At 38.7% G+C, this 27,567-nt stretch overlaps 1 protein-coding gene across 1 annotated transcript; it reads left to right on the top strand.

The window, feature by feature from the left end:
* Positions 1 to 27,462, top strand: LOC127183633 (60S ribosomal protein L11-like). Its single transcript, XM_051139711.1, has 3 exons — positions 1 to 128; positions 13,139 to 13,703; positions 27,334 to 27,462. Exons 1-3 carry the CDS (start codon positions 1 to 3, stop codon positions 27,460 to 27,462), a joined length of 822 nt encoding a protein of 273 aa, XP_050995668.1.
* Positions 27,463 to 27,567: the final 105 nt, after the last annotated feature.

Below are 27,567 nucleotides of genomic sequence, written 5' to 3' on the forward strand. Positions count from 1 at the left end.
ATGGCAGCAATCACAGGAGCAGAAGCAAGAGCAGCTGAAACAACATCCCACTCACAGTGGATGCAAACAAAAATAGTGAGCAAAGAAGGCGGCTCCAGGGCACAAGAGCTGCCTTTGGGTCCTCCAAGGTAGGAATTCCTTCAACAGGATATTTTCAGAATCGGGACTTAGAGCCCGAAAGACAACTTTCCTTAGTTGAGCATTCACAAAGATCACAAGAGCCTGGGCACATTGAGTGCCAAGTAGAATTATTGGTATGTGCTGAACTCCCCACTATTAAGGACTCGCAATTATGCATGCAGGATAGAATACTAAACTCATAAGCATTGACTTTTGTGACAGAATGTTTAAGAAACTTGTCCATGTTTACAGAGCTAATACATGACAGAGTGAACATCAAATCCAATCAGTCTGACCACAAAAGCCTTTAACACTCAGTCACTTTATTGCCATGGGTGGGTTTGTAAAGCTTAGGGCTAGACAGGTAGATTTGTCATGGACTTGAAATCAATTGCAAAACCAGAAGAAAATCAAGATACAAAACCAGAAGAAAATGAAGACATAAAATGGAAGATGGCAGACAAGAGGAAGGAGGAAAGAACTGGAACACCCGCCATTGCCCGTTGGACCAAGGGAGTCCCATGATACTGAACAGAAGAGGAGGGTTCAGGCTGGTGTCTGTGGGTCTCACTGACAAGCCAGAACTGCTTACTGTTGACACAGCACAAAGAGAGTGGGACGGTGCAAAGAAAGGAGACAGTACTAATTATACCAGGACCTGTCTCTGTAGAGGACTCTGCATGTGGACCCTGGCTTGATAGAGAGGGGGATTTCAGTGCATATTAGAATTCCTGTCTTTATTTATTCCTGAGACAGAAACTCAGAGAAGAGCAACGAGAACAAATGCTTCTCTGGCAAATGCTCTCCAGGGTCCGTTAATATTCAGGGATGTGGCTGTGGGCTTCTCCTGGACTGTGAATGTCTCAGCTGTGCTCAGAGCGCATTGTACATGAATTTCATGTTGGAGAGTTACAATACTCTATTCCAGACAGAAGACTAGTTTCACAATGAATCAGTGGGAAACACAAGATACGTGTCCACTATGATGAGCACTGCTCACAGATCAGACGTAACAGGTTCCCTGAATGCAAGAAGTTCTCTTGTATTGGACCATCATTCTTCAGTGACAGACTCTTGAGATGGTTCAGACCGTCAGAAAAAAAGGGGATAGAAATGATGGGCTCAGGGGATCTTACAAAATCTATCTTTTATGCCAAGAAACGGGATCATGATGTAGCCCATGCTGGCCTGTAACCTGATATGGATACCAGGCTGGCTTCCAACTCACACGGATATGACTGCTTCTGCACCCTGTGTGCTGTGAAGAAGAAAACATCTTTAGATAGAGCGATCTACAGAGCAAGTTGGCAGAAGACACACAGAGGCCTGCCTACTCCTGTGCAACACAATGCTGCATCAGAGGAGGAAGACACAGAAAGACATGTCCACTGCCATGCCACAGGGCACCATCAGAGGAAGTCAGTCGAAGGCCTGCCTGCCACTGTAAGGCATGAGCAAGCTATAGACACACAGAGGTATGCCTGCCACCATGCTAAACAGCCAAACAGCAGGGTGTAGATACTGAGGTGTCTGCTTGCAAACATGCAACCATGGCATAGGTAGAGGAGGTCACCTGGAGGCCTGGCAGCCTTGAGGCCCACCTGCAGGGGGAGCCACTACAATGTGCAAATACGTGCTGGACAAATGGGAGGGAAAGTGCAGAACAGTTTGAATGTTATCAAAAGAGATGGAACTGGAGATGCAAGGGTGCACTTGAGGCCATGGAGAAGTCCCAACATGTCTTGTCCCTGAGGATCATATCTAGGGTCCTAGACATGAAGCAGAAGAGGTAGAGGTAGATGTACATGTCTCATATTACCACTAGAGACCATGGGGACATACCTGATGTGGGCAACTGCCTGAGACTACGTAGATGTTCAAGGGTTATGTAGAATTGGTCCTGCCACTCACTGCTGAAGTGGTCTGGAGGGCTGGCTCCACTTTTCGCCTGTGGCAACACTCAGGAGAGCGAGCCCTGTGCCTCAACCTGGCTGCAGTAGAGCTGGCCCTCGTGGGCGGGGGGTGGGGTGAGCCACCTTGAGAGCATGAATGTAGTAGAGCTGATCTTGCCAATGGGAGATAGCTGCTTGGAAGAGGAAAAGAAGGTGGCCTTACATCATTAAAGCCCATGGCAGAGAAGGCAGAGTATGAGAAACAGACCTAGTCCTAACCCTGGAGCATCTCAACAGGCAAGTCCCTTTAATCAACAGCCCCTAATCCATGCCACTGGCTGATTCCTCAGGTGTGACTTTCAATATTCACATTATGATGACTGACACACCCAAGTCTTGATCATGAAGTAGTCTCTGGTAGCATGTGATAAGCTCCCAGTCCATACTGACACATGTCAATGTACATGTGAGTGATACAGCTTTCCTTCTAGGTTGGCCACTCCGTGGGAACAAAGGTAGTTTTCCTAAACATAATAGGCACTCTTTCTACAAGCTATTTGTGATCTAATTGTTTGCTTGTTTTTATGGTCATTTCTCCCCCTGTTCTAAAAGTTATGTTGGTAACACAACAGAGCTAAACACAACAGGAGTTCAAAGTCACCTTTGGATGGCTATGATGCATGAGATCCTAAGATCCTATATCACAACCGAGAGAGTCTTTTACCAGGACTGCCTAACACAGACCTTGTTCTCACCAAAATCATGAAGAATGCCTCTGTCATTGGTCACCATGAGGTACATGGTGGCATATGTGTGTGTGTGTGTGTGTGTGTGTGTGTGTGTGTGTGTGTGTGTGTGTACACACACACACATATGCCAAGGTGAGAACGTCAACATGTGTGTATGTGAAGAACATGTGATTGTCCCCCCAAAGAAACTTTGCAGTGAGAGATCAGTAACATAATTATCATGCTTCTGATGAGTCAGGTGTAGAGATCCTGTGAGAGGGATCTCTGTCAAGGTAAAAGAGATCATTCTGTTACTGCCATCTTCAACTTGAACCAGATCATGGATGTTGATTCTGATCTTTACCAGTATCTTCATTCTGTGTGGAATTTATTTATGATTGAGATGAATTTCAAAACATTACATAGAACCATTTGAGTCCTTTCTGCTATTTTGCAATATTTACAATAAACCCATAGACAAAAACAAGTCCACTGCTCCTTTGTTCTAACCCCAGCCACCCTGGGAGCACCTGGGTTTTTTGTTTTGTTTGTTTGTTTTGTTTTTTTTTTTATAAAAATGCTGAAGAGGTCATTGTTTCTTTCTGTTTGTTTGTTTTTGGTTTTGGTTTTGTTTTTTACAAGACAGGGTTTCTCTGTGTTAGTCTTGCCTGTCCTAGACTCGCTTTGTAGACCAGGTTGGCCTTGAACTCACAGTGATCTGCCTGCCTCTGCTTCCCAAGTGCTGAGATTAAAGGCATGCACCACCATGCCCGGCTCACAATCATTGTTTCAAGGTGGCCTTCTCCTGTCCTCTGGGGTTATATGTCTCCTATTGCTATTTCCACAATCAATTATTTAGGCTCCAGTTATACAATTTATTATATTATGTTGGGCTTTTAATAAATATTTGTATTATGTAGGCCCAAATAATTGCATGTGAACCATGTACATGCAGGTGCCTGAAGAGGCCAGAGGAGGGCATGGGATTCCTAGAAATAGGGGTGCATCGGTAACCCAGCATCGGTGCTAGGAGCCCAGCATGGGCCCTCTGAAGGAGGAGCAAGTATTCTTAACCTGTGCCATCTCTCCAGCACCCCTTAATTTGCCTTTTGATAAGTTTTCTGTCTTCTGAGAAAGAATTAGTAGCAGGACAGATTTAGTAGAGGGCTGAGAACATAATAGTCACTCAATAGATTCTGATTAGATGCCTAATTCAAAAACTGAGTCTGTCTTATCCCAATAGCACGGAAGCTGAACTTTGTACATAATTGTCTTAGTTGGGGTTATCCGTGCTGTGATAAAATATCATGACCGAAAGTAATATGAAGAGAAAATGGTTCATAAGCTTATAGCTTCCAGTCCGTGCATCATAAAGGGAAGTCAGGGCAGGAACTAAGGACAGAAACATATAGGCAAGAACTGAAGGAGAGGCCACAGAGAAGCACTGCTTACGGGCTTCCTCCTGTGATTTGCTCAGTCTGACATTTTATGACATCTAGAACCACTTGTGCATTGGTGGCACCACATTCAGTGGGATGAGCACCACCACATCAACCATTAGTCAATAAACATGTCCCCTGGGTTTCTCCACTGTCCAGTTTTACAGAGACACTTTCTCAATTGACGTTCCCTCTTTTCAGATGACTCTAGCTTATGTCAATTTGATGAAAAAAACTAGCCAACACAATTGATTTCTTGTTGCCTTGATATACTAATACATTACTTGCCAATTATTTAATTCTCATTTGTTCCAAAGATGTCATGCTAATATTAATATATTATATAATAGTATATATCATAATATAAAACATCCCAATTTTAAAAGTCCCAGTCTGTAATAATTGAAGACTTTAAAAGTTCTATTTCTTTAAAAAGTTAAAGCCTCTATAACATATACAAAATCATGGGCTCTTGTGAAATATATATATATATATATATATATATATATATATATATATATATATATATATGATGTAATGGTACAGTTACATTCAAAAGAAAACAAAACCAGAATTCCTCTATGTAAAGAGTTCAGTTCTTGATATCTGGGACATATTTACAGCCCTCTGGGCTGCAAATGGTCCTGGTAGTACCATTTCTGCAGCTCTGTCATTCAAAGCAAACAGAGCTTATCTCCTAGGCTCAGGCTAGCTCTACTCCATAACCGCTGCTGTCTCTGGTGGTCACCCCTTGACACTGACATCCCCACAATGCTGATATCTTCATTTCAAGTGGACTGCAACTGAAATAGTAGGTTCTCCTGGGCTGTCTCTGACATTGCGTCTGTCACTGACACGTGTTGCCAAGCTTCAGCTTCTCTCCATGACCCTTTCAATTAGGAAGTTTCTAAAACTGAGGCTATAATTTCACTAATGGCCAACTGTGGCCTACACAGTGCCAAGCCTCAGCTGGTCTCTATAATCCCTTCATGCCTTCAAAACCTGCAAGACCTAAGAGACACGTGACCAAGTTCTTCTGCCAACTTGAGATACAGACTTATCCTCCTCTGAATCATATCTTCTGTGTTGTGCTGACCCTTTGGAACTATTTCCCAGGAGATTTTACCTTAGTAATGCTGATCCCATCTTAATCACTACTAATTTCTCAGCTCTGGCTAACCATCACTGATAGCTTTGGCAAAGCAAAGGTTTCAGTTTAGTGGTTCTGGTCTCTTTTAAACAATGCTGATTCTTCAGCTCCAGCTTACCACAACCACAAGGTCCTAATTCAAAATATTTAAAGACCCTTATAGAATCATAGACATATTCTCAGAATTCTCTCTGAAACTTTACTAGCTAGACCTCCTGTTGTTTAAGATCTTTCCTTGTACACATCCCCTGTCTTACCTCCTTTCATCAAGTTCAATGAACTTCTCTCCACTTCTCCTTTGGCCTGCAACTAATTAATCATGAAATTCTGCCAATCCCACTTTCAATGGACCTTGGAGTCAGTTTTTAGAGAACAACACCTTTGTCTTAGCATCAGACCAAGTTGTTTTGGGATTTACATGAGGCCCCCCTGGCCAATAACCCAACTTAATGTAACCTAGTCCCTACACTAAAGGCTTGCCTGACTACAAAACGTTGCCAGTTGAAACTCTATATCCCTCATCTTTCATTAGGCTCACCATCATAGATTCCAAGAAGTTTCTACTGTGTTAGGTTTCCACACTACATCCCCAGTTGGCCCCCAATGAAAGCTACCCCTCTCTGCACTCTCTTCCTCCATCCCATCTCCCCCAACCCATCCTTACCCCTTTCTATCCCCAGGCACTTCTAGCCTACCCATAAAATCTATTATCTTTCCCTTTCCCAGAGAAATCCATGTCCCACTCCTCCATAGCTCTTTTCTTTACCTAAGGTTGTGGCTGGCTTTCTCTCCCATCCCTTAGCTCCCAGAATAAAGACCCATGAGACTCATTAAATATTATACCTAGGTCATATAGCTAGGCTCTTCTCTGACTAGCTCATAACTTAAAATAACCCATTAGACCAATTTTCATTTTACAATGTAGCTAGTTACTTGCGTTAAAACACCATGAGTCCATCTTCCTCCCATCTTGCCATCTGACTCTCACCTGCCTGTCTCCATCTCCGGATCCTATCTGCGTACTGGATATTCCACTTCCTGTTTCCTGCCTAAGCTATGGGCCATAGGTTTTTTTAATTGACAATACACAAGAGATTCCTTCTACACCCTAATCTCTCTGGGTCTACAAATTGTAGCTTGCTTATCGTTCACTAATGGCTAATATCCAATTACAAGTGAGTGCACACCATTTTTGTCTTTCTGGGTCTAGGTTACCTCACTTGGGATGATTTTTTTTCTAGTTCCATTAATTTTCTGACAAAACTCATGATGTCATCTTTCAACAGCTAAGTAAATTGTGTAATTAAATGTGTAAGTAATTGTGTAAATGTACTACATTTTGTTTATCCATTCTGTTGTTTAGGGACACTTATTTTGTTTCTACCTTCTGCTTATTTTGAATAAAGTCACAGTGAACATTCTTTGAGTATATGCCCAAGAGTGGTATAGCTGGGTCCTGAGATACATTGATTTCCAATTTTCTGAAAAACTACCATATTTATTTCCATAGTGGTTGTACAAGTTTGAACTCTTGAAAGAATAGAAATGAGTAATATGTACATAATATGCACTTATAAAATATTAATAATTTGTGTATATGGAAATGTTTGAAAAGTCTGAAATTTTAAAATTGTACTTGAAGAGAGCAATCTTGTCTGCCCTACTGCTGCAGGTATGCAAAGCACCCACTGATTTTGTAGGAATCTCACACTGTCTTTGGAGACCATAATATCAAGAAAAAGGAAGTCCGACTGACTCAACATATCTGAATTTAGAACCTAAGGTAAAAGTTTGAGATTCAGTCTCCCAGAAGCAATTTCTTCTCCCATCAGGAAACATGTATGCTGTGAATAAGATCATGAGACTCAGAGGCTAATTGTTTGAGAACACCTAATTGAAAGTAATAGCAAATGAGAGAATCACATCAGTGCCTTAACGTTAGTGGTCACATTAAAGCCTCACATTTACATGAACCTGGTTTATTTCCTGCTTCCTAACTGACATTAGTAGAGTAAATTATCATGGCATACCTTCAGAAGCTTATTGCACACTGGCCCTGGATGAAGAGGCATTAATGAACATAACAAAGAGTATATCTCTTCTAGTTCAGAGATTCTTAGAATTGAGATGTGATTCTGCCTAAACTAGAACATATAATGAGGCTGTGAAAGCACTCTAGTGGACATCAGGAGAAAATAGCAGAGCTCATCGTTCTAAACTTAATGTTTAAGGAAACAGGCAAAAAGTCAGCTAGAAAACACAATAATGTGTTAACTTTTCCCATAGTCCCTACACTAAACTAATATACTCCATGTGGGGTAGGTTTCAATGAGAAAGTGTTTCCTACCATCAAAAACCTGGCCTTGGAGAAAAGCATACAAAACAGTTTCACACTTCACTGTCTGACGAGATGCTCACTGATAATTTTAGCAACACTGGAGAGCTTACTGATATACTTTTCTCTCTCAGAAAATCTGAAACTCAAAAGAAAAAAGAAGAGTATATAAATCAAATTGGAAGCTTGAAGCTTTTCAGGAAAGTGAGTGTCTGAAATAGGACATCTTTTAAAAGGTCAGGCTGTAGGGTCCTGCTTATCAACAGGTGTCTTCTTAGCAGCAAATTTCTATTCAAAGTTTTGAACATAAAAAAATGTTAAGCAAAATTAAACTACCTGCAGCATGCTAACAGCAGACTGACCATTGTTAGCTTAAAAATTACAGAACAAAGTGGCAAAGTTCACAGCTTTAGTTACATAGAGCCAAAACCACCTGTCCCCATCAGTAATTATTGGGCTGAGCATGTTATATCAGTTACAAAGAAGAGTTTTCATTGTTTGTTAATTTTTACCAGTCAATATGCTAATAATGGAATTCATTTAAGTGTCAGTTTATTGTAGATCAAGGCTTTGACAACATAAAAACATTCTTCTTTCCATAAAAGTGTCAAATATACCTTAATATGGTTCATTTATTTACCAGTTCACTCACTTGTTGAACAAACGTCTACCCAGGACCGCTCTGTAGAAATCAAGGTTAGGCACTTGGAAGGACTGGGACTGACCAATGAGATTCCAACTATATTATATTCTTTCTATTGACCTTACTAATTTTATTTTCTTTCTCCAAAAGTAGGTTATTATTTCACTGTCAGTTTGGCATTTGGCGAAGCTAAACCCAATAACCTAAAAGGAAAGAAAAACGCAACAGAACTAAATTTGAATCAATTAAGAAAGTCAGTTGGAGGACAAGATTGACAGAGACCTTTATAGTTTCATTTTCCTGTTCTACCCGCTGCAGCCAGAGTTTATGCGTTCTCCCACCTCAGTATGCTTTAATAAGCGAAGCTCAAAACAGTCGGCAGCTTATCTAGAACACCAAAAGTATTTCCAGTCCCACTGTGTTTGGGAATGGGGCTTCTAGTTTACCTTCAGTGCTCCCCAAAGGTTTGGAGATCATTTTCTCAGTGGTGAGGACTGCTAAATTACACAACGTGGATTAGAACTTTTGACAGCTGCTTCTCTTGGAACCTGTTCTGTGTGACCTTGAAAGCCCCCTCCACTCCATCACAAAAGCCCCTGGGGCTGTCTGTTACAACCTTGGCATCCCTCACTTAGAAGCCTGAAACAATATATTTAGAGATTTTGAAGAAATAATACCAACTCTCCTGGTTAGCAAACAAAAAATGTCTTAGATGAAGCGTATGCAACTACTTACTTCTAACCACATTGTAAGTTTAACTATAAATCTTCTAATATTCATGCAATGTTTCTAGAACTGTGGTCTTCTAAGCAGGAAAGTTATTTTGAAACACACACACACACACACACACACACACACACACACACACACACATATATATATATATATATATATTTTTTTTAATTACTTCATTTTATAAATTAAAATATGTTAAGAGTTTATAGTTTGATACTGGATATGGCAACACAACAGAAGAATGTAAAAATATTAACGTATTCATCATATGTAAACATATGCAAATCATATATTTATGTAAATTTTATTATACTAGAGTATAATTTTTAACAATTAAAAAATCTTAGTTATTTGTTATTATAAGTGACACAGTAAAAACAACCAATACTTGATATATAAGTAAACAAGAATAGTGAAAAAGAAGAATAACCCAGTAACAAAGCTTAGAGCATAAGGAAAAAACAAAAACATTACAGATTCCTAGAGGACTTTTATCACTAAATGAGTGCACAACCTGCCACAGAGTCTTCTATTTTCCCAAATACTAATCCCCAGCTGTGGAAATAATTAGAGCTCCATGATGTAGGCCAGCAATATTAAGAGAATGTCAAATCCCAAGATCTTGGGCAGAGACATTCTTTTTTGACAAAATAACAGGAATATGGGGACCTACATTTTAGTTAAATGGATGATTAATAAAAACTGCGCACCTAAGAGAATGCAAAATTAAGAACAGTATGCCTATTTAGGTCAGCTATTTTTTGATGTACTCCCGAATTAACATCAGTAATATGAACACAGTCAGTTCACATTAAAGCAGGCCAGGCTCTTCATTGCTAATCAAATGTAATAGTTTTACATATGTTTATATACACCAAACATAAAGTATTATTTCCTCCACATTACCAAATATGTTACAAGCAACGTAACCACTCCTAAGAGCACAATAGGTTTAGACTATATAAGAGATAGAAGGCAGAAAAAAACGTTTAAGTATCTAGCACATAATGTAAGCCACACATTTTCTTATGAATGCGATGCATTTAATTATTTTTATTTGTCATGAAGGAAATAATTCCCCAGGAATTCAGTACAACTCACTGTTCTGTGTAGGCCTTGATACCCATAGCTTAGCACTTTTCTACCTTCCACTTGAGAACATATGGCTTGATGCTCTCTTTACCATTTAGGAGCTGCTTGCTGGTTTTTGGTGTGATCCAGGTATACATGCAGAGATGAAGAAAAATGGGGGTACAGTTAGTGGTTTCCTCTCCTTATAGAGCACGCAGGGCAAATGCTTGGGGCTTATGCCACATGCAAAAACACGGTTGAAAGATAATTATAGACGCTGATAACCTCTATGGGAGAAAAAAGCTCTTGCAGTCAATGATTGGTGATTTCTGTATGATCAAGAAAGACCATTATAGGAAGGTAAAGAGTGGGAAGAGAGTAGGAGGGAGAATTTTAGGAGAAAGAGAAAGAGAGAGAGAGAGAAATAGAAGGAAGGGAGTAAAGAAAGGAAAGAAGGAAGGAAGGAATAAAAGGGAGGACAAGAATGGAGAAAGGGGGAGCATAAAGTCTGAAGGAAGACTAATTTGTGATCCCAGCTAAGCTACTTTCCTCCCATGACAAACAACTAAAACCAGCACAGAATGTGTGAAATCCCTTTCTCCAGGTGCAGAGACACAGGCAGAGACAAGCTGTGACCCCTGAAAGACAAAAACAGATGAGGTGAGTCCTCCCATTGCCTCAGATTTCTGAAGAAAGTTTATCGATCGTGTTTGGGGGGAGGGATAGAGCAAGCTCAGAGTAGGAAGTGAGACACAGGAAGCCTCAGCACAGTATATCACCAGAGTGGAGGAAGTATAGCACAGGTGCAGCTCCAGAACTTTGAATAAGCCTCAGGAGCCCTTGTCTGAGTACAAGCTGCACATGTGTAGGAATGTAGGATGACACTTGGGGGACAAACAGTCCCCAAAGCAGATTTGTGCTCCTACAAGCTAAGGATAACAGCTCCTTAAATACCTGGAACATTCCATGGTACCTTTTCATGAAAGGAACAAGACTCAAGCAGCCTCAGAGTAAGGGCTCCTTTGGCTACAGAACATAGTTAAGCTACCCTTTCGATAACTAAAATGCCTATCAATACAAGTGGTAAGAAAAAAAATAACAAAATCAAAACCACTAAACTAAACATATTAAATATTATCAAGTATAGCACATGCCCTCAATTAAAACCAGTTAACAGAAGCAGACTCAAAAATAATAGTAGACTTAACAATCAAGAGTTTTGCCATAGTTATTATCAATTTGCTCAAGATATTAAAGAAATAACAGGATATATTAAGTTGAGCATAAAATTTACCAGGAAAAAAATCTAGTGAGACTTCCAGAAACTGAAAAGCACAACACCTGAAGAAAAGTTACAGTACATGAGTGGATTAGATTATGAAAAAAAAAATCATTGAATTTGAGAACAAATATAAAAATGTTTGCTAATTTCTTCAGTTGGTAATTTAGCTAGGTGGGAGAGGGTTTGTCTTGTAAACACAAAGCCCTGGGTTCTAGACCTGACACTAAAAATAAAAAAATAAATAATTTTAAATTAAAAGAGAAAGTTGCCAATTTCCAATTTCTAACAGGAAGTATTGATACCAAGTAGTCAACTTAGTGACAGGATTAACACAGTGAAAGAAATAACTAAAATTTCATATCTAGCCAAAATTTTATGAAAAAACAGACATGGAAATGAAATATAGGTATGCTCAAACATGTGGATGCTGAAACAGTTTGAAATCATCAGAGCTGAAGTCTAAGAACTAATAAAGAAAATAATAGAGTAAAATTCAGCAGATGGCATCAGGGGTCATGCACATAACAATGAGTCAAGAATGACTAGCAGTCCAATAAATGAGCCATCTTAAGTTTTCTTTAAAGGCAACTGACCAACACAAAAAGAAAGTCATTACCATGTATTTTCAAATGTGTAACATGTTTCAAGGCAAAATACATTTTAAAAGCACAAGAAGCAGGGTGTGATGGCACATACCTTTAATTCCAACACTCAGAGAGTGGTTCCCAGAGTGTGGGCAAGATTGGTCTACAGGAGACTCAGAGCTACAGAAGAAAACCCTGTCCCCAAACAAACAAACAATCAAACAAAAACAAGCAAACAAACTAAATCATTGTGGGAAAGTACATACAGTGGTTAAATCCTTACATTTATATACAGAGTATTTTTCTGTTTGTGGATGAAAATAAAGATAAAATTTAGAATATATTATAAAACACATAGTAAAGAATGTAGCCAATAAAGTCATAAATCAAATAGTAAGAATTTCAATTAATTAAAAAACATGAAAGAAAGGAACGATGTAGAAAAATAGACAAAACAAGGAAGACAAAGAGCAATAAAAGAGACTTAATCCCTTATGTCAACAATTGCATTACTCATTAAATACACATTAAAATATAAAATCAGATCCAATGAAAGCCAAGATTCAGCCTCCTTAGGAACCCGCAGGCCAATTCTGCCATGGAAACGAGTCCACTAGCTGCAGATCTTTACTTCTCCTTCTGTTTCTCCAAGTTCAACACCCCAGTTCTCATTCCCAGGACATAATACCTGCAACAGCCTCTCTTCCACTCTTGCATACATCTCCACAGGGTCACACAGATCTTCCCCTCCAAACTCTCAGCAAAGCTGTTGCTTGCAAAATTAACCCAGAAACATCAGTAGCCCTCCTATATACAAACAGACTGAATGAGAAATCAGGAAATTATCTCTCACAATAGCCTTAAATAATATAAAAATCTTGGGGTATCTCTAGCAAAGTAAGTGAAATATTTGTATGGTAAAAAGTTTAAGACATTGGAGAAAAATATTGAAGATAATTTTAAAATGGAAAGATTCTCCCTGTGCATTGAGCATTGGGATCAACATAATAAAAAATGGCCAAACTACCAAGAAAGAAAATAGATTCATACCTATCACCCTGCACAGAGCTCAACTCCAAATGGATCAAAGACCTCAACATAAACTCAGATATTCTGAACCTGTAAGAAGAGAAAATGAACTCTTCCTGTTTTCCATCAGGGCTCAAGATCAAGGTGCAAAGAAGAACCCCATGTGGGAACTTAGCATCCACAAGCTCTGCCTCAGTATCTGTGTCGGGGAGAGCAGAGACACTCTGAAGGGGCAGCCAAATTGTCAGAGCAGCTCACAGACCACATCTGTATTTTCCAAAGCTAGGTACACTGTCAGGTCTTTTGCCATCAGGAGAAATGAAAAGGTTGCTTTTCACTACACAGTCAGTAGAACCAAGGCAGAAGTAATTCTGGAGAAAGACCTAAAGGTACAGGGGTATGAGATATGGGAAAACAACTTTTCAGATACTGTAAACTTCACCTTTGGGATTCAAGATCACATTGGTCTGCACATCAAATATAACCAGAGCATTGTCATCTACGTGCTGTTGGGTAGGCCAGGCTTCAGCCTCACAGAGGAGAACCTTAGAACAGGCTGCACTGAGGCCAAGCACAGAATCAGTGGGGAGGAGGCCAGGCGCTGGTTCCAGTGGAAGTACAATGGGGTCATCCTTCCTGGCAAACAAATTTTATCCAAAAGGCCAAACAAAGAATTCTCAGAAATGCAAAGAGAGGTGGGCGGAGAGAAGGAGAAAGGGAAAGAAAGAGGAGAGAGAGAGAGAGAGAGAGAGAGAGAGAGAGAGAGAGAGAGAGAGAGAAGGAGGGGAAATGAGGAATAGCTTTGAACACACTGGCAAAGGAGAAGATTTTCTGAGCAGAACCCTGATAGTACAGGAACTATGATCAACAATTAATAAATGGGACTTCATGCAGTTGAAAAAAGCTTCTGCATGGCAAAGGACACTGTAATTTGATCAAAGCAGCAGCCTACATAATGTGAAAAGATTTTTTTATCAACTCCACATCCAAAATATATTTTAAAAAGAAACTTGATATAAGAAACAAATAACAGTTAAAATTGGGATACATATTTAAACAGAACTCTCAATAGAAGAAACTCAAACGGCCGAGAAACACTTAAAGAAATGTACAGCATTCCTTACCATCAGAGAATTGCAAATCAAAACTGCTTTGAGATTCCATCTTACACGTGTCAGAATGGCTAAGATCAATAATACAAGATTATATAGTGGCAGCTCATTTCATGAGGATATGGAGGAAGGGAACAGTCCTTTATTGATGGTGGAAGTGCAAATTGTGTAGCCACTATGGAAATCTGAGTGGTAGTTTCTCAGAATGATGGGAAATGGTCTACCTCAATATCCAGCTATACCATTCTTGGTCATATATCTGAAAAACCAAATGATACTTTATTCAACCACAGGAACACTTGTTCAAACATGTTCATTGCTGTTCTATCCATAATAGCAGAAACTGGAAACAACCTAGATGTCCCTCAAAAGAAGATTGGATAAAGAAAATGTAATACATTAACACCATGGAGAATTACACAGCTATTTTTTAATGGCATTATAACATTTGTAAGCAAATGGATGGCACTAGGGAAAACTCATCCTGAGTGAGGTAACACAGTTCCAGCAATATTAATAAGTTATTTATTCATTTATATCTGGATATTAGACATTATATAAAATATAATCAAGCTACATTCCATACACCTATAGAGGTTAGGCATAGAAGAAGGGACACTCAGGAGGGATAGATCTCCCTGCTAGGAGAAAATAGAATATATTTTATGGGCAGTGTAAAGAAAGAGGCTGGGGCCTGTGAGAACAAAGAGTGGGAGAAAGAGGAAGAGAGATGGCATTGATGGAGGGAACAACCAGGAAAAACACCACTTGACATGAAGAGCATTTGAGGGACACCAAAGAAACCTAGTGCAGTGGAAACTTCCTATAATATATGCAGGTGATCCTAATGATATATCCAAATAATGAGAAAGACAGAACCCCTACTGGTCATTTCTTTTTTTTAATATTTTATTAATTTATTCATATTATATCTCAATTATTATCCCATCCCTTGTATCCTCTCATTACTCCCTCCCTCCCACTTTCCGCTTACTCCCCTCCCCTATGACTGTGACTGACAGAGGGGAGGACATCCTATTGGGACTTTAGGTGGGAGAAGCATGGGAGAATGGGGAGAAATAGAAGGATCCAAAGGGTCCTAGAAACCTACAAGAAGAACATTATGATGGGTGGATCTGGGCCTAGAGGTCCTGCTCAAACTATGGCACCAGCCAAGGACAATACAGGCAGTAAACTTCAAACCCCTACCCAGATCTAGCCAATGGACAGGACATTCTCCACAGTTGAGTGGAGACTGGGGACTGACTTTCACATGAACTCTGGTGCCCCATATTTGACCACATCTCCTGGATGGGGAGGCCTGGTGGCACTCAGAGGAAGGATAGCAGGCTACCAAGAAGAGACTTGATGCCCTACTGGTCATTTCTTGTCAACAAAAAAGCCTCCAGTTTAGGGACTGAGTTTCATATAATTGGGTCATTGGACAAAGGGTTCAATGGAAATCCTCACACAACTGAGGCTGTTGGCAAGAAAATAGACTGTTCTCCACAAGTTGACAGGCCTCCATTGATGAAGACAGCACCCACACAACTCACTGAACATAGAGACGTCAAGCTAGTGCCTAAATAGAACCTTTACTCCCATGTTCTAATGTCTGTGACACAGGGGTACCCTGCAGGCTACCAAAATAGAAAAATAAATGCAAACTCAACCACAAAACCCTTGATTTACTATCTGCCCTACCTGAAAAATAGGCTAGGCCATTGGTGGTACAAGTCTTGAGGGAACAACCAACCCATATCTGGTTTGACTTGAGGTCCATGAGCTAGAATCCAAATCTGGCCTTGCTAGGATGACCAAGGAGCAGTCTAGACAGCTCAGAGACCAAGGAGAAAACAAACACTACTGGTCCAAGCAAACAAATAAGAATAACAATAAAATGATCCCTGATGATATTCCTTCACCAACTCTCTATCCAAAAGAGGCCTATTATCCAAAATATATAACGAAACCAAAATAATTGAACAGTAACAAACCAAATACCTCAATAAAAATTATAGGGTATAGAGGTAAACAGATAATTCTCAACTGAGGAATCTCAGGTTGAAGAGAAGAACTTGAAGAAATGCATGACATCCTTAGAGATCAGGAAAATGCAAATCAAAGTGACTCTGAGATTCTATCTTACATCTATCAGAATGGCTAAGATCACAAACTCAAGTGACAGCTCATGCTAGAAAGGATGTGGAGCAAAGGGAACACTCTTCCCTTGCTGGTGGGAGTGCAAACTTGTACCATCACTTTGGAAATCAATCTGGCACTATCTCAAGAAATTGGAAATAGTTCTACCTCAAGACCCAGATATATCACTATACCACTCCTGGGCATATAACCAGAAAGATGCTCCACCACACCACAAGGACACTTGCTCAACTATGTTCATAGCAGCTTTATTCATAATAGCCAGAAACTGGAAACAAACTAGATGTCCTTCAACCAAAGAACGGGTGAAGAAAATGTGGTACATTCACACAATGGAGTGTAACAGTTATTAAAAACAAAGACAATGTGCAGGCAGATGGATGGAGCCAGACAAGATCATGCTGAGTGAGCTAATCCAGACTCAGAAATACATGCATGGCCTGTACCCACTTGTAAGTGAATATTAGCCGTAAAGTGCAGGATAACAATGCTAAAATCCACAGACCCAAAGAAGCTAAGTAATATGGCCGACCCAAGGGAGGATGTTTCAGTTTCACTCAGAAAGGGAAATAAATTAGACATCTGAAGTAGAGGGAGGGAAGGAACGGGCTGGGTGAGGGGGTGCAGAGGACAACAGGGCTGGCGATCAGATGTCTGCTCTTTTCTCATGACAGAAATGGAGTGGACCTGGATGGGGAAGGAAATGGGGAGGAACTGGAAGGCGTGGAGGGAGGGTGAACGTTACTCAGATTCTATTGACTGAACAAATAATCAATGTTTAATTAAAGGGGGTGGATAACGATTAAAAAAACGATAAAACATGTACGAGTTCCTGTGTTTTATGTCTTACAATGAAAAGAAGTGATTAAGGTATTTTAAAGAAGAGTTATACAGCTTTATTTTAGCCTTGAAACATTCCTAGAAAAATTTAAAAACGAACAAGCAAACAAAATGGATCCTGGAAATCCAAGACTGAAAGGTTGAAGTAAGCTAGATAATTAGTTTAGTACTTCAGGCGAGAAACAATGACGGTTTGCACTATATCAATATTTGTAGGTCGAGAGAAAAGAAAACATAATCCAGCTCCATCTTTGGTTTGGCTTACATATAACTAAAACTTACATGTATTTTTAAATTTTTATATAATAAATATATTTCAGGAAAAATTTTACAAAGGCAAGTTGTATTTCCCAGGTGATATTTGAAGACATTTGTTTGCTCTCTCAGCAATATTATTTTGTATGTAACAAAATTTAAATCAATAGTAAATGAATTAAATGGTGCAGTTTTAGAATTGAAAAAAAAAAGTCAATGCAACAAAACCCAAATATTGAATACTTCTTGATTATGATCCAAATGCTGCCTTAGCTTCACATGTGATCAAAATTTTAGTTATATTAGTCCACTGGGGTTAGTAATGTCTTAAATATAACAGGAAACTACTAAAACCCTGGTAATTGTACTTTCCTGCATCTGTAATGAGCTACAGAATGCCTCATTTTGTACTGGGGGATTGGATTATTATTTGCTCTGCCTGGGGCATGCTTAGCACTAAAGCTGCGCCGCATTCAATGCTTCAGTATTTGGCTGCTTTAAACTAGTATTAAGCCATCATGAATATATGCATTATCACAATTTTACCATCAGTGAAGTGACCAAGCTTCTGTGCAATAAGACATGTTGCCAAGAAATACCTAGAATACTTTAATGAGTTCATAACTCTGTACACATAAAATCGAGATAACCCACTATTATTACTCTCCTATTCTGTGCCACTGTGTAACCAAAAAAGTATATATTAAAATGAAATTATTTATACATATGTACATAGGTATGCATGTAACATCCATACATGTAACATTATACAGACTGAGAAGGTATTATTTAGGAATATATATATAATAGCAATTTATTTAAGCCATAAATTTGAAAGAGCAGAAGGAGTAAGAGAAGATCTGCAAGTAGGAAAGGCAACGCGGAAAAGATGTATTTATATTATAATCTCAAAAATAACCTAAAAACTAAAGTGACACATTTACCAGGTGTCTGTTCTCCCTGGTACCTTGTAATGCTAACAAACCCTTTATTCATAAAGTTTCCTTATCTAGAGAGAAGTCTGAGAAAGTGCTATGGAATTTTTGAGCTTTTATTGTGAACAATCTGTACTTAACAGTTTTGAAGAATTATAAGCAAAATAGTTATTCTTTATTCTCTAGTGTCTATCCTTCGCCTTCTTATGGATGAAACATGTCACTCATGTATTTCATACAGAGTCTAGCATATGTTCTTGCTAAAACTATCCTGTGTTTTCATTCCAGCTTCTGAATCCATTCTTTTCCTTCTTGCTCAATTTGTTAGTGTGTAACCTGCCTTTATTAAGCAAGCCAGGCCCTTGAGATCACAAAAGTTAAGTAAATCTGATGAATCCTCAGACTTGTAATGTTTCATTGTACATTTAATGCTATGTCCTTAGTAACTGTAAGTTCAAAGCACACCTTCCATGTCGTCTATATCCTAGTAACAGGCATTTCATGGGTCAGTGTGTTGGTTCACCATTTAAGGTAGATGAGAAAATTGTAAAATAATGTTAATTTTTGAATTTTAAGATTTATTTATTATGTATACAGGATTCTGCCCACATGTGTGCCTGCCCGCCACAAGAAGGCACCAGATCACACTACAGATAGTTGCGATCTATAGAACCTTTCACCCAAACAAGAAAGAATATACCTTCTTCTCTGCACCCCATGGAACCTTCTCCAAAATTGATCACGTCTTAGGTCACAAAGCAAGCCTCAACAGATACAAGAGGATTGAAATAATACCTTGTATCCTATCAGATTACCATGCTCTTAGGCTGCAATTCAACAATAACAGAAATGACAAAAAGCCTACACATACGTGGAAACTAAACAACTCTCTGCTAAATGACACCTGGGTCAGGGAAGAAATAAAGAAAGAAATCAAGGAGTTTTTGAAATTCAATGAAAATGAAGGAACAACATACCCAAATTTGTGGGATACATTGAAAGCAGTGCTAAGAGGAAAATTCATAGCACTAAGTGCCTTTAAAAAGAAATTGGAAACATCTCACATAAACATCTTAAGGACACAACTAGAAGCCCTAGAAAAAAAAGAAGCAGAAACACCCAAGAGGAGTAGACGTCTGGAAATAATCAAACTCAGGGCTGAAATTAACAAATTAGAAACTAAGAAAACAGTCCAAAGAATCAACAAAACCAAAAGCTGGTTCTTTGAGAAAATCAACAAGATAGACAGACCGTTAGCCAAACTAACTAAAAGGCAGAGAGACAGTATTGAAATCAACAAAATCAGAAATGAAAAGGGAGACATAACAACAGACACTGAAGAAATTCAAAGAATCATAAGATCCTACATTGAAGGCATATATGCCACAAAATTTGAAAATCTAAGGGAAATGGATGATTTTCTTGATCAATTTCACTTGCCAAAGTTGAGTGAAGAACAGATAAACAAGCTAAATAGTCCCATTTCCCCTACAGAAATAGAAGCAATCATTGATAGTCTCCCAACCAAAAAAAAAAAGCCCAGGGCCAGATGGTTTCAGTGCAGAATTCTACCAGACCTTCAAGGGCGAGCTAATACCGATACTCTTCAAGCTACTCCAAAAGATAGAAATGGATGGAACATTACTAAATTCATTCTATGAGGCCATAGTCTCATTGATACCTAAACCTCACAAAGACTCAACAAAGATAGAGAATTTCAGACCAATTTCTCTTATGAACATCGATGCAAAAATACTAAATAAAACACTTGCAAAATGAATACAGGAACACATCAAAGATATCATTCATCATGACCAAGTAGGTTTCATTCCAGGCATGCAGGAATGGTTTAATATACGGAAATCCATCAATGTAATCCACCATATAAACAAACTGAAAATAAAAAACCACATGATCATCTCTTTAGATGCAGAGAAAGCATTTGATAAAATCCAACACCCATTCATGTTTAAAGTTTTAGAGAGATCATGGATACAAGGCACTTTCCTCAAGATAATAAAGGCTATATACAGCAAGCCAATAGCCAAAACCAAAGTAAATGGTGAGATACTCAAGGAAATTCCTCTAAAATTGGGAACAAGGCAAGGCTGCCCACTCTCTCCATATCTCTTCAATATAGTACTCGATGTTCTAGCCAGAGCAATAAGACAACAAAAGGAGATCAAGGGTATCCAAATGGGAAAGGAGGAAGTCAAATTATCCCTCTTTGCAGATGATATGATAGTGTATATAAGTGACCCTCAAAATTCCACCAGAGAACTCCTAAAGCTGATAAACACCTTCAGCAAATTGGCTGAATACAAAATTAACTCAAAAAGTCTGTAGCCTTTCTATAAACAAATGACACGCTTGCAGAGGAGGAAATTAGGAAAACCACACCCTTCACATTAGCCACAAGCAATATAAAATATTTAGGAGTTACTCTAACTAAGCAAGGGAAGAACTTGTTTGAAAAAAATTTCAAAACTCTGAAGAAAAAGATTGAAGATGACATTAGAAGATAGAATGATCTTCCTTGCTCATGGATCAGGAGAATTAACATAGTAAAAATGGCCATCCTACCAAAAGCAATCTACAGATTCAATGCAATCCCTATCAAAATACCTATACAATTTTTGAAAGACATTGAAAGTTCAATTCTGAACTTCATATGGAAAAATAAAAAACCCAGAATAGCTAAAACAATCTTGTACAATAAAAGGTGCTCTGGAGGAATCTCCATACCTGATCTCAAGTTGTACTATAAAGCAATAGTAATTAAAACAGCATGGTACTAGCACAGCAACAGGCTGGTTGATCAGTGGAATTGAATCAAAGACCCAGACATGAATCCACACACATATGGTCACTTGATTTTTGACAAAGAAGCCAAATCCATTCAATGGAAAAAGGATAGCATCTTCAACAAATGGTGCTTGTCTAACTGGAGGTCTATGTATAAAAAAATGCAACTGGACCCATATTTGTCACCTTGCACAAAACTCAAATCCAAGTGGATTAAAGACCTCAACATAAAACCAGAGACACTAAGTCACTTAGAAGAAAAAGTGAGGAAGAGCCTGGAACATATGGGCACAGGAGACAACTTCCTGAACAGAACACCGACAGCCCAGGCCTTAATGTCAACCATTAATAAATGGGACCTCATGAGGCTGAGAAGCTTCTGTAAGGCAGAAGACACTGTCAAGAGAACAAAGCGACAGCTTACAGACTGGGAAAAGATCTTCACCAACCCTACATCTGACAAAGGTCTAATATCCAAAATATATAAAGAACTCAAGAAATTAAACACTACCAAACCAAATAACCTAATTGAGAAATGGGGCTTGGAACTAAACGGAGAATTCTCAACAGATGAATATCAAATGGCTGAGAAACACTTAAAGAAATGCTCAACCTCCTTAGTCATCAGGGAAATGCAAATCAAAACAACTCTGAGATTCCATCTTACACCCATCAGAATGGCTAAGATCAAAAACTCAAGTGACACCACATGCTGGCGAGGATGTGGGGAGAGAGGAACACTCCTTCATTGCTGGTGGGAATGCAAATTAGTACAGCCACTTTGGAAATCTATCTGGTGCTATCTCAGAAAAATGGGAATAGGGCTTCCTCAAGACCCAGCTATTCCATTACTTGGAATAGACCCAGAAGATGCTCCAGCACACCACAAGAAATTTGCTCAACCATGTTCATAGCAGCCTTATTCATAATAGCCAGAACATGGAAACAGCCTAAGTGTCCATCAGTAGAAGAATGGATAAAGAAACTGTGGTACATATACACTATGGAATACTACTCAGCTATTAAAAACAAGGAATTCCAGAAACTTGTGGATAAATGGATTGAGCTAGAAATGATCATAATGAGTGAGTTAACCCAGAAGCAGAAAGACTCAAATGGTATATACTCACTTATATCTGCATACTAGCCCAAGCGGCATGTCCCACAAAAGCCTTCAGTTACCAGGAAACTGGGACAGAGGGGAGGACATTCTATTGGGACTCTAGATGAGAGAAGCATGGGAGAATAGCAAAGTAGAATGATCCAGAGGGTCCTAGAAACCTACAAATAGAACATTATGATAGGCAGATTTGGGCCCAGGGGTCCTGCTCAAACTAAGGCACCAGCCAAGGACAATACAGGCAGTAAACTTTAAACCCCTACCCAGATCTAGCCAATGGGCAGAACATTCTCCACAGTTGAGTGGAGAGTGGGATATGACTTTCTCACGTACTCTGGTGCCTCACATTTGAACATGTCCCCTGGAGGGGGGGACTTGGTGGCACTCAGAGAAAGGACAGTACGTTACCAAGAAGAGACTTGATACCCTATGAGCATATACAGGGGAGGTAATCCCCCTCAGTCACAGTCATAGGGGAGGGGAATAAGGGGAAAATGGGAGGGAGGGAAAGATGGGAGGATACAAGGGATGGTGTAACCATTGAGATGTAACAAGAATAAATTAATAAAAAAAAATATTAACCAGATGATGGGTGGTGTTACACACCTTTAATTCTAGTGAATCTCTGTGAGTTCGAGGCCAGCCTGGTCTGCAAAGCATGTTTCAGGAAAGCCAGAGATACACAGAGAAATCCTGTCTTGAAAAACCAAACCAAACCAAACCAATCCAAACCAAACAAGCAAACCAAAACACCTAAGCTAATAGCTCTCATATACACAGAGGAGCTGGGGCAGACTTCTCCGTGTTTAGTGAGTTATGTAGTTGTTGTCTTCAGCAATGGTGCCTGACTTTCAGTTTGGGGAGGGCGAACTATAGTCTTGGCAAGCGTGTGGGTTGAGAATTCCTATGAGACTGTAAATTTTCCATGAAATATTTATTTATATATCAAACAAATAGTAGAACAGAGTGATCATTTTAATCTACTGTAAATCAAGTCACTAATATCTTAGTTGGAGTACATATTTTCAATTTCTATTCCTTTAGTTTTTTTCTTAATCATGTCCTACTGATTTCTTTCCCAAAAGATTGAACATTAATATATACGCCCATGAGCATAGCAGCTATGATGGTCTCAACAAAAAACAATGTCATTTCCATTTTAACAGAAGAAATTAAGCTTGTTTTCTTCTGAAACATTGATGAAATTAACTTATAAAGATGATAGACTACTCTAGATTATTTATTTAGATTATTTAAACTCATGCAAAAAGGATGAGGCAAGTTACATAACTGAAAAATTATTCTTAATAATGCGGCACTGCATGTGGCAACATCATCACTGTAATGAATGATTTATTCCCAAAGAAACACAACACTTGTTGTTAAATAATGAAGTAATGTGATTAAGTAAGATTATAGCAAAAAGCAGACAAGCTAAGGAAAACTACCTATTTGTTTCTGAGTCTTTGCTGCTCACAGTGTGCCCGTGCAAGGTCATTATTGGAAGCTCATTACACTCTCAGGGTGTCAAAGTCATATTCTTCAATTTAAGAAGTTATCTAAATGATTTGTACGTGCATTAAGGTTTTAAGAATATTTTGCTAAAAGAGGACCCTTATTTTAGTTATGTTAAGAGGAAAATAAATGAAATATTTTGTGACCTAATTTTCATTAACTACCTCAATTTATTTAATTCGTGACTATTTACATTTCTTAATATCAAATACCAATGTTTCCAAAATACTAATTAAATGTCTGTTTCACTTATTAAGGTGGTCACCAAGCATCTACATCTCCTACAGGTAGAGGGCTTTCAATATCTATTATTTCTGATTCCAAACTGTTGTGTTTACATCACAATTTTCAGCTCTGTGTTTTGACATCTGTGTTTGTTGACATCTAGACCTTTTCTATTCCTTGGCTATTGTGAACAGAACTACAGTGAACATTAATAAGGAAGTTTATCTATAGTAGGATAATCCTTTAGGTATAATTCCAAGAACAGTACGGCTAGATTATGTGGTAGGTCCAGTTCTCATTTTTCTTTAGGAACTTCTGCATTGATTCCTGTAGAGGGTGTACCATTTTGCATTCCTGCCAGTAGTGAGTAAGTGTTCCCCTTTCTCCACCTCCAAGTCATCATTTGACAGCATTTGTCATATATGGTAATCTCAAAGTAGAATTAATTTGCATTTAATTTACATTTTACTGATGGCTAAGGATGTCAAACAATTTACAAAATATTTCTCAATCATTTGAGTTTCATCTTTTGAGAACTCTTTAAAATTCCGTGCCCACTTGGTTGGGCTGTTGATTTTATGATACTTAGCCTTCTATAAAAATTGTAACTAGTAGTGTTTTTTGCTACTCTCTAGGCTGCCTCTTCAGTTGAATGACGGGGTCATTAGATCTACAGAAATGTTTTCGCCTCATAAGTTCTCATTTGCTTACTAATTGTTGGCCTTAATTCTTACCCTGTGAAAGTCCTCTTCAGAAAATTCTTTCCTATACCAATAAGTTCAGGCCTGTTATCTACACACATTTAGTGTATCAGGTGTTAAGTTAGGTGCTTGATCCATTTGGAGCTGAGTTTTGTGCAAGGTGAGAGATAAGGATTAAGACTCATTCTTCTTCTGATCTACCCAATGGACAGGGCATTCTCCATAGTTATGTGGAGAGCGGGGACTGACTTAGACGTGAATCTGATGCGCCATATTTGAGCACCTCCCCTTGGTGGGGAGGCCTGGTGACACTCAAAGAAAGAATAAGCAGGCTACCAAGGTGAGACCTGATAGCCTGTGACCGTATAGTGGGGGAGGAGGTCCCCCTCAGTCACAGACCTAGGGGAGGGGAATAGGGTGAAAACGGGAGGGAGGGAGGAATGAGAGGATATAAGTGATGGGATAACAACTGAGTTGTAATCTGAATAAATTAATAAAATAAAAATAAAAAATTTTAAAAAAGTTATTCTTCTACACATAGCTATCCAGTTTGAGAAACACGCTTTGTTAAAGATGATGTCTGTTCTCCAATGTGTATTGTTGGTTCTGGTCAAAAATAAGGTAGCTGTAGGATGGTGGGCTTATCAGATCTGGTCTATTGATCTAATATTTTCCAATTTTTTTGTCTTTATCTGGTTTGGTTATCAGGGTAATATAATACTAGCTCATAAAAGAATTTGAAAAATGTTCCTTCTTTTTCATTTTACTGAATAATTGAGGGGTATTGATATTCGTTATTTGAAAATCTAATAATATTGTATGGAAAATCCATCTGTTTCTGGGGGGGTTAATTAGGAGATTTTTAACTATTGCTTTTATTTCATTGGATAATATATAACTATTTCAATTATTTATTTTATCTGAGTTAACTGTGGGAGGCCATATATTTCTAGAAGTTCACTGATTTTTATTTTCTTTAGTTTGGTGGAATACAGATATGTTCTTAGGATTCTCTAGATCACCTCAGTATCTGTTGTCATGTCTCATTTTCACATTCCTTATTTTAGTTGATTTTGCTAGATGTTTGTTGATCTCATCATTTTTCAATAAAACAATTTTCATAAACAAATAGCATCCAATAAAAATATTCCTACCTAATGCCATCAATGTTATAATGGAAACAGAGCTGTTATTCAAACCACAAATGTCTTCATCCATCCACAGAAAATATCAATAAATCTGTGTGGTCTCACTAAACTGTTTTATGCATCTTTATTCACTCTGTTCAACTTTGTGTAAATAAGTCCAAAGCCTATATGTTACACCAAGATCACTTCCTAGTTTCCTACTGGAAAACCCCTGATGTTTATCCATGGCAGCATCAAACTCACTGAGCCAAACATAGCTTACTCATTTTTTCTCTAATTCAGTAATAAGTATTGGGTAGTTATCATATTTTAGGAAGTTTTCTATGCACTACAAATAGATTAACAATAGAGGAAGGAAAACTACCATAGACAAATTGCTTGAGTCAGTCTTCCTTAACAAGAGCCTAGACAGGCCATTGGAACATACTGTCATCACAGGAGACAATTCTGAGTGTGTTACCTGCTGGAACACTACCAGGGACAAAATGTGGAGATGAAGACTGCAATGTTGAGGCTCCAGACCTGTGCAGCCCAGGCTAATAGTGTATATAGCTTTGTTTGTGTTTACCAAAGAATTAAAAAGTAAAAATATTTTGTATGCATGTGTAATGTATACATATGCCTCCCCCAGTGCTAGGCTCTCAGAAGTGTATAGCCTCACTCAGCTTTGTAGGTGATTATCAGGGATATGAACTCAGGACCTCATGCTGATTGACAGCCACGTTACCAACTGAGTAGTTTCCTTATCCCCAGAAAAAGTATTTTAACAATTGAAATTACACACAAAAAAGAATTAAAGATAGGAGAGAAAATATTTTGTACAGCTATCTAATACTAGTTTAAGTATATGAATAGGCGAAGTTAGGTGTGAGAGAAAGAAAGCAACAAAGAACTAGAATCTGAGCAGAATTTAAGACTTACATTGAAAATACAAAAAGGTGCCGATGTTAGTGTTTTTCTTAGGTTTTCTGTTACTGAGATGAAACACCATGACCGAAAAGCACGTTGGGGAGGAAAGAGTTTATCATCTTACACTTCCATGGCACTACTGTTTGCCACAGAAGAAAATCAGAACAGGAACTCACACAGGACAGATCCTGGAGACAGGAGCTGATGCAGAGGCCATGGAAAGGTGCTGCTTTCTTATAGAACCAGGCATGGAACCGCCCACCATGGGCTGTGCCTTCCCCCACCAATAGCTAATTAGGAAATGCCTTACACCTGCCTTTCTTAATTAAAATTTTCTCATTTCAGATAACACTAGTTTCTGCATCACATTGACTTTGGACTAGTTATCACAACTTCTCAGCTTGACACACAAATACTTCAACTAAGCCACACCTTTCTTTTCTTAGTTGTCCCCAAGATCTCACATCAAAAAAAAAATCTAAAATTCCCCTAGTCTTTACAAATTCAAACACATTCAAATTCCAATCTCTTTAAAATATCCAAACTCTCTAAAAATCCAAAATCTCTTTTAAAAGCGCAACGTTTGATGTTACAAAGACGGTGGCCCTCAGGGTTCTGCCGTCTGGCTGCTGGCGGCAGCTTCAACGGTTCCTGAAGGTGGAATCACAGAAACTCCAGACCCCACTAACCCCTCAGGGCAGTGTCCCATTTGCCTTTGGAACCTGAACCGCAAATATATCTATGACTGCTGCTCAGTCAGTTCATCCGCCTTCATGAAGGCATACAGGCCCGGAGGGTCACAGTCTTGTACCTGCAAGAACACCGAAAAAT

This window comes from Acomys russatus, chromosome 31 (assembly GCF_903995435.1).
Source record: "Acomys russatus chromosome 31, mAcoRus1.1, whole genome shotgun sequence".
In the NCBI taxonomy this organism is placed as follows: Eukaryota; Metazoa; Chordata; class Mammalia; order Rodentia; family Muridae; genus Acomys; species Acomys russatus.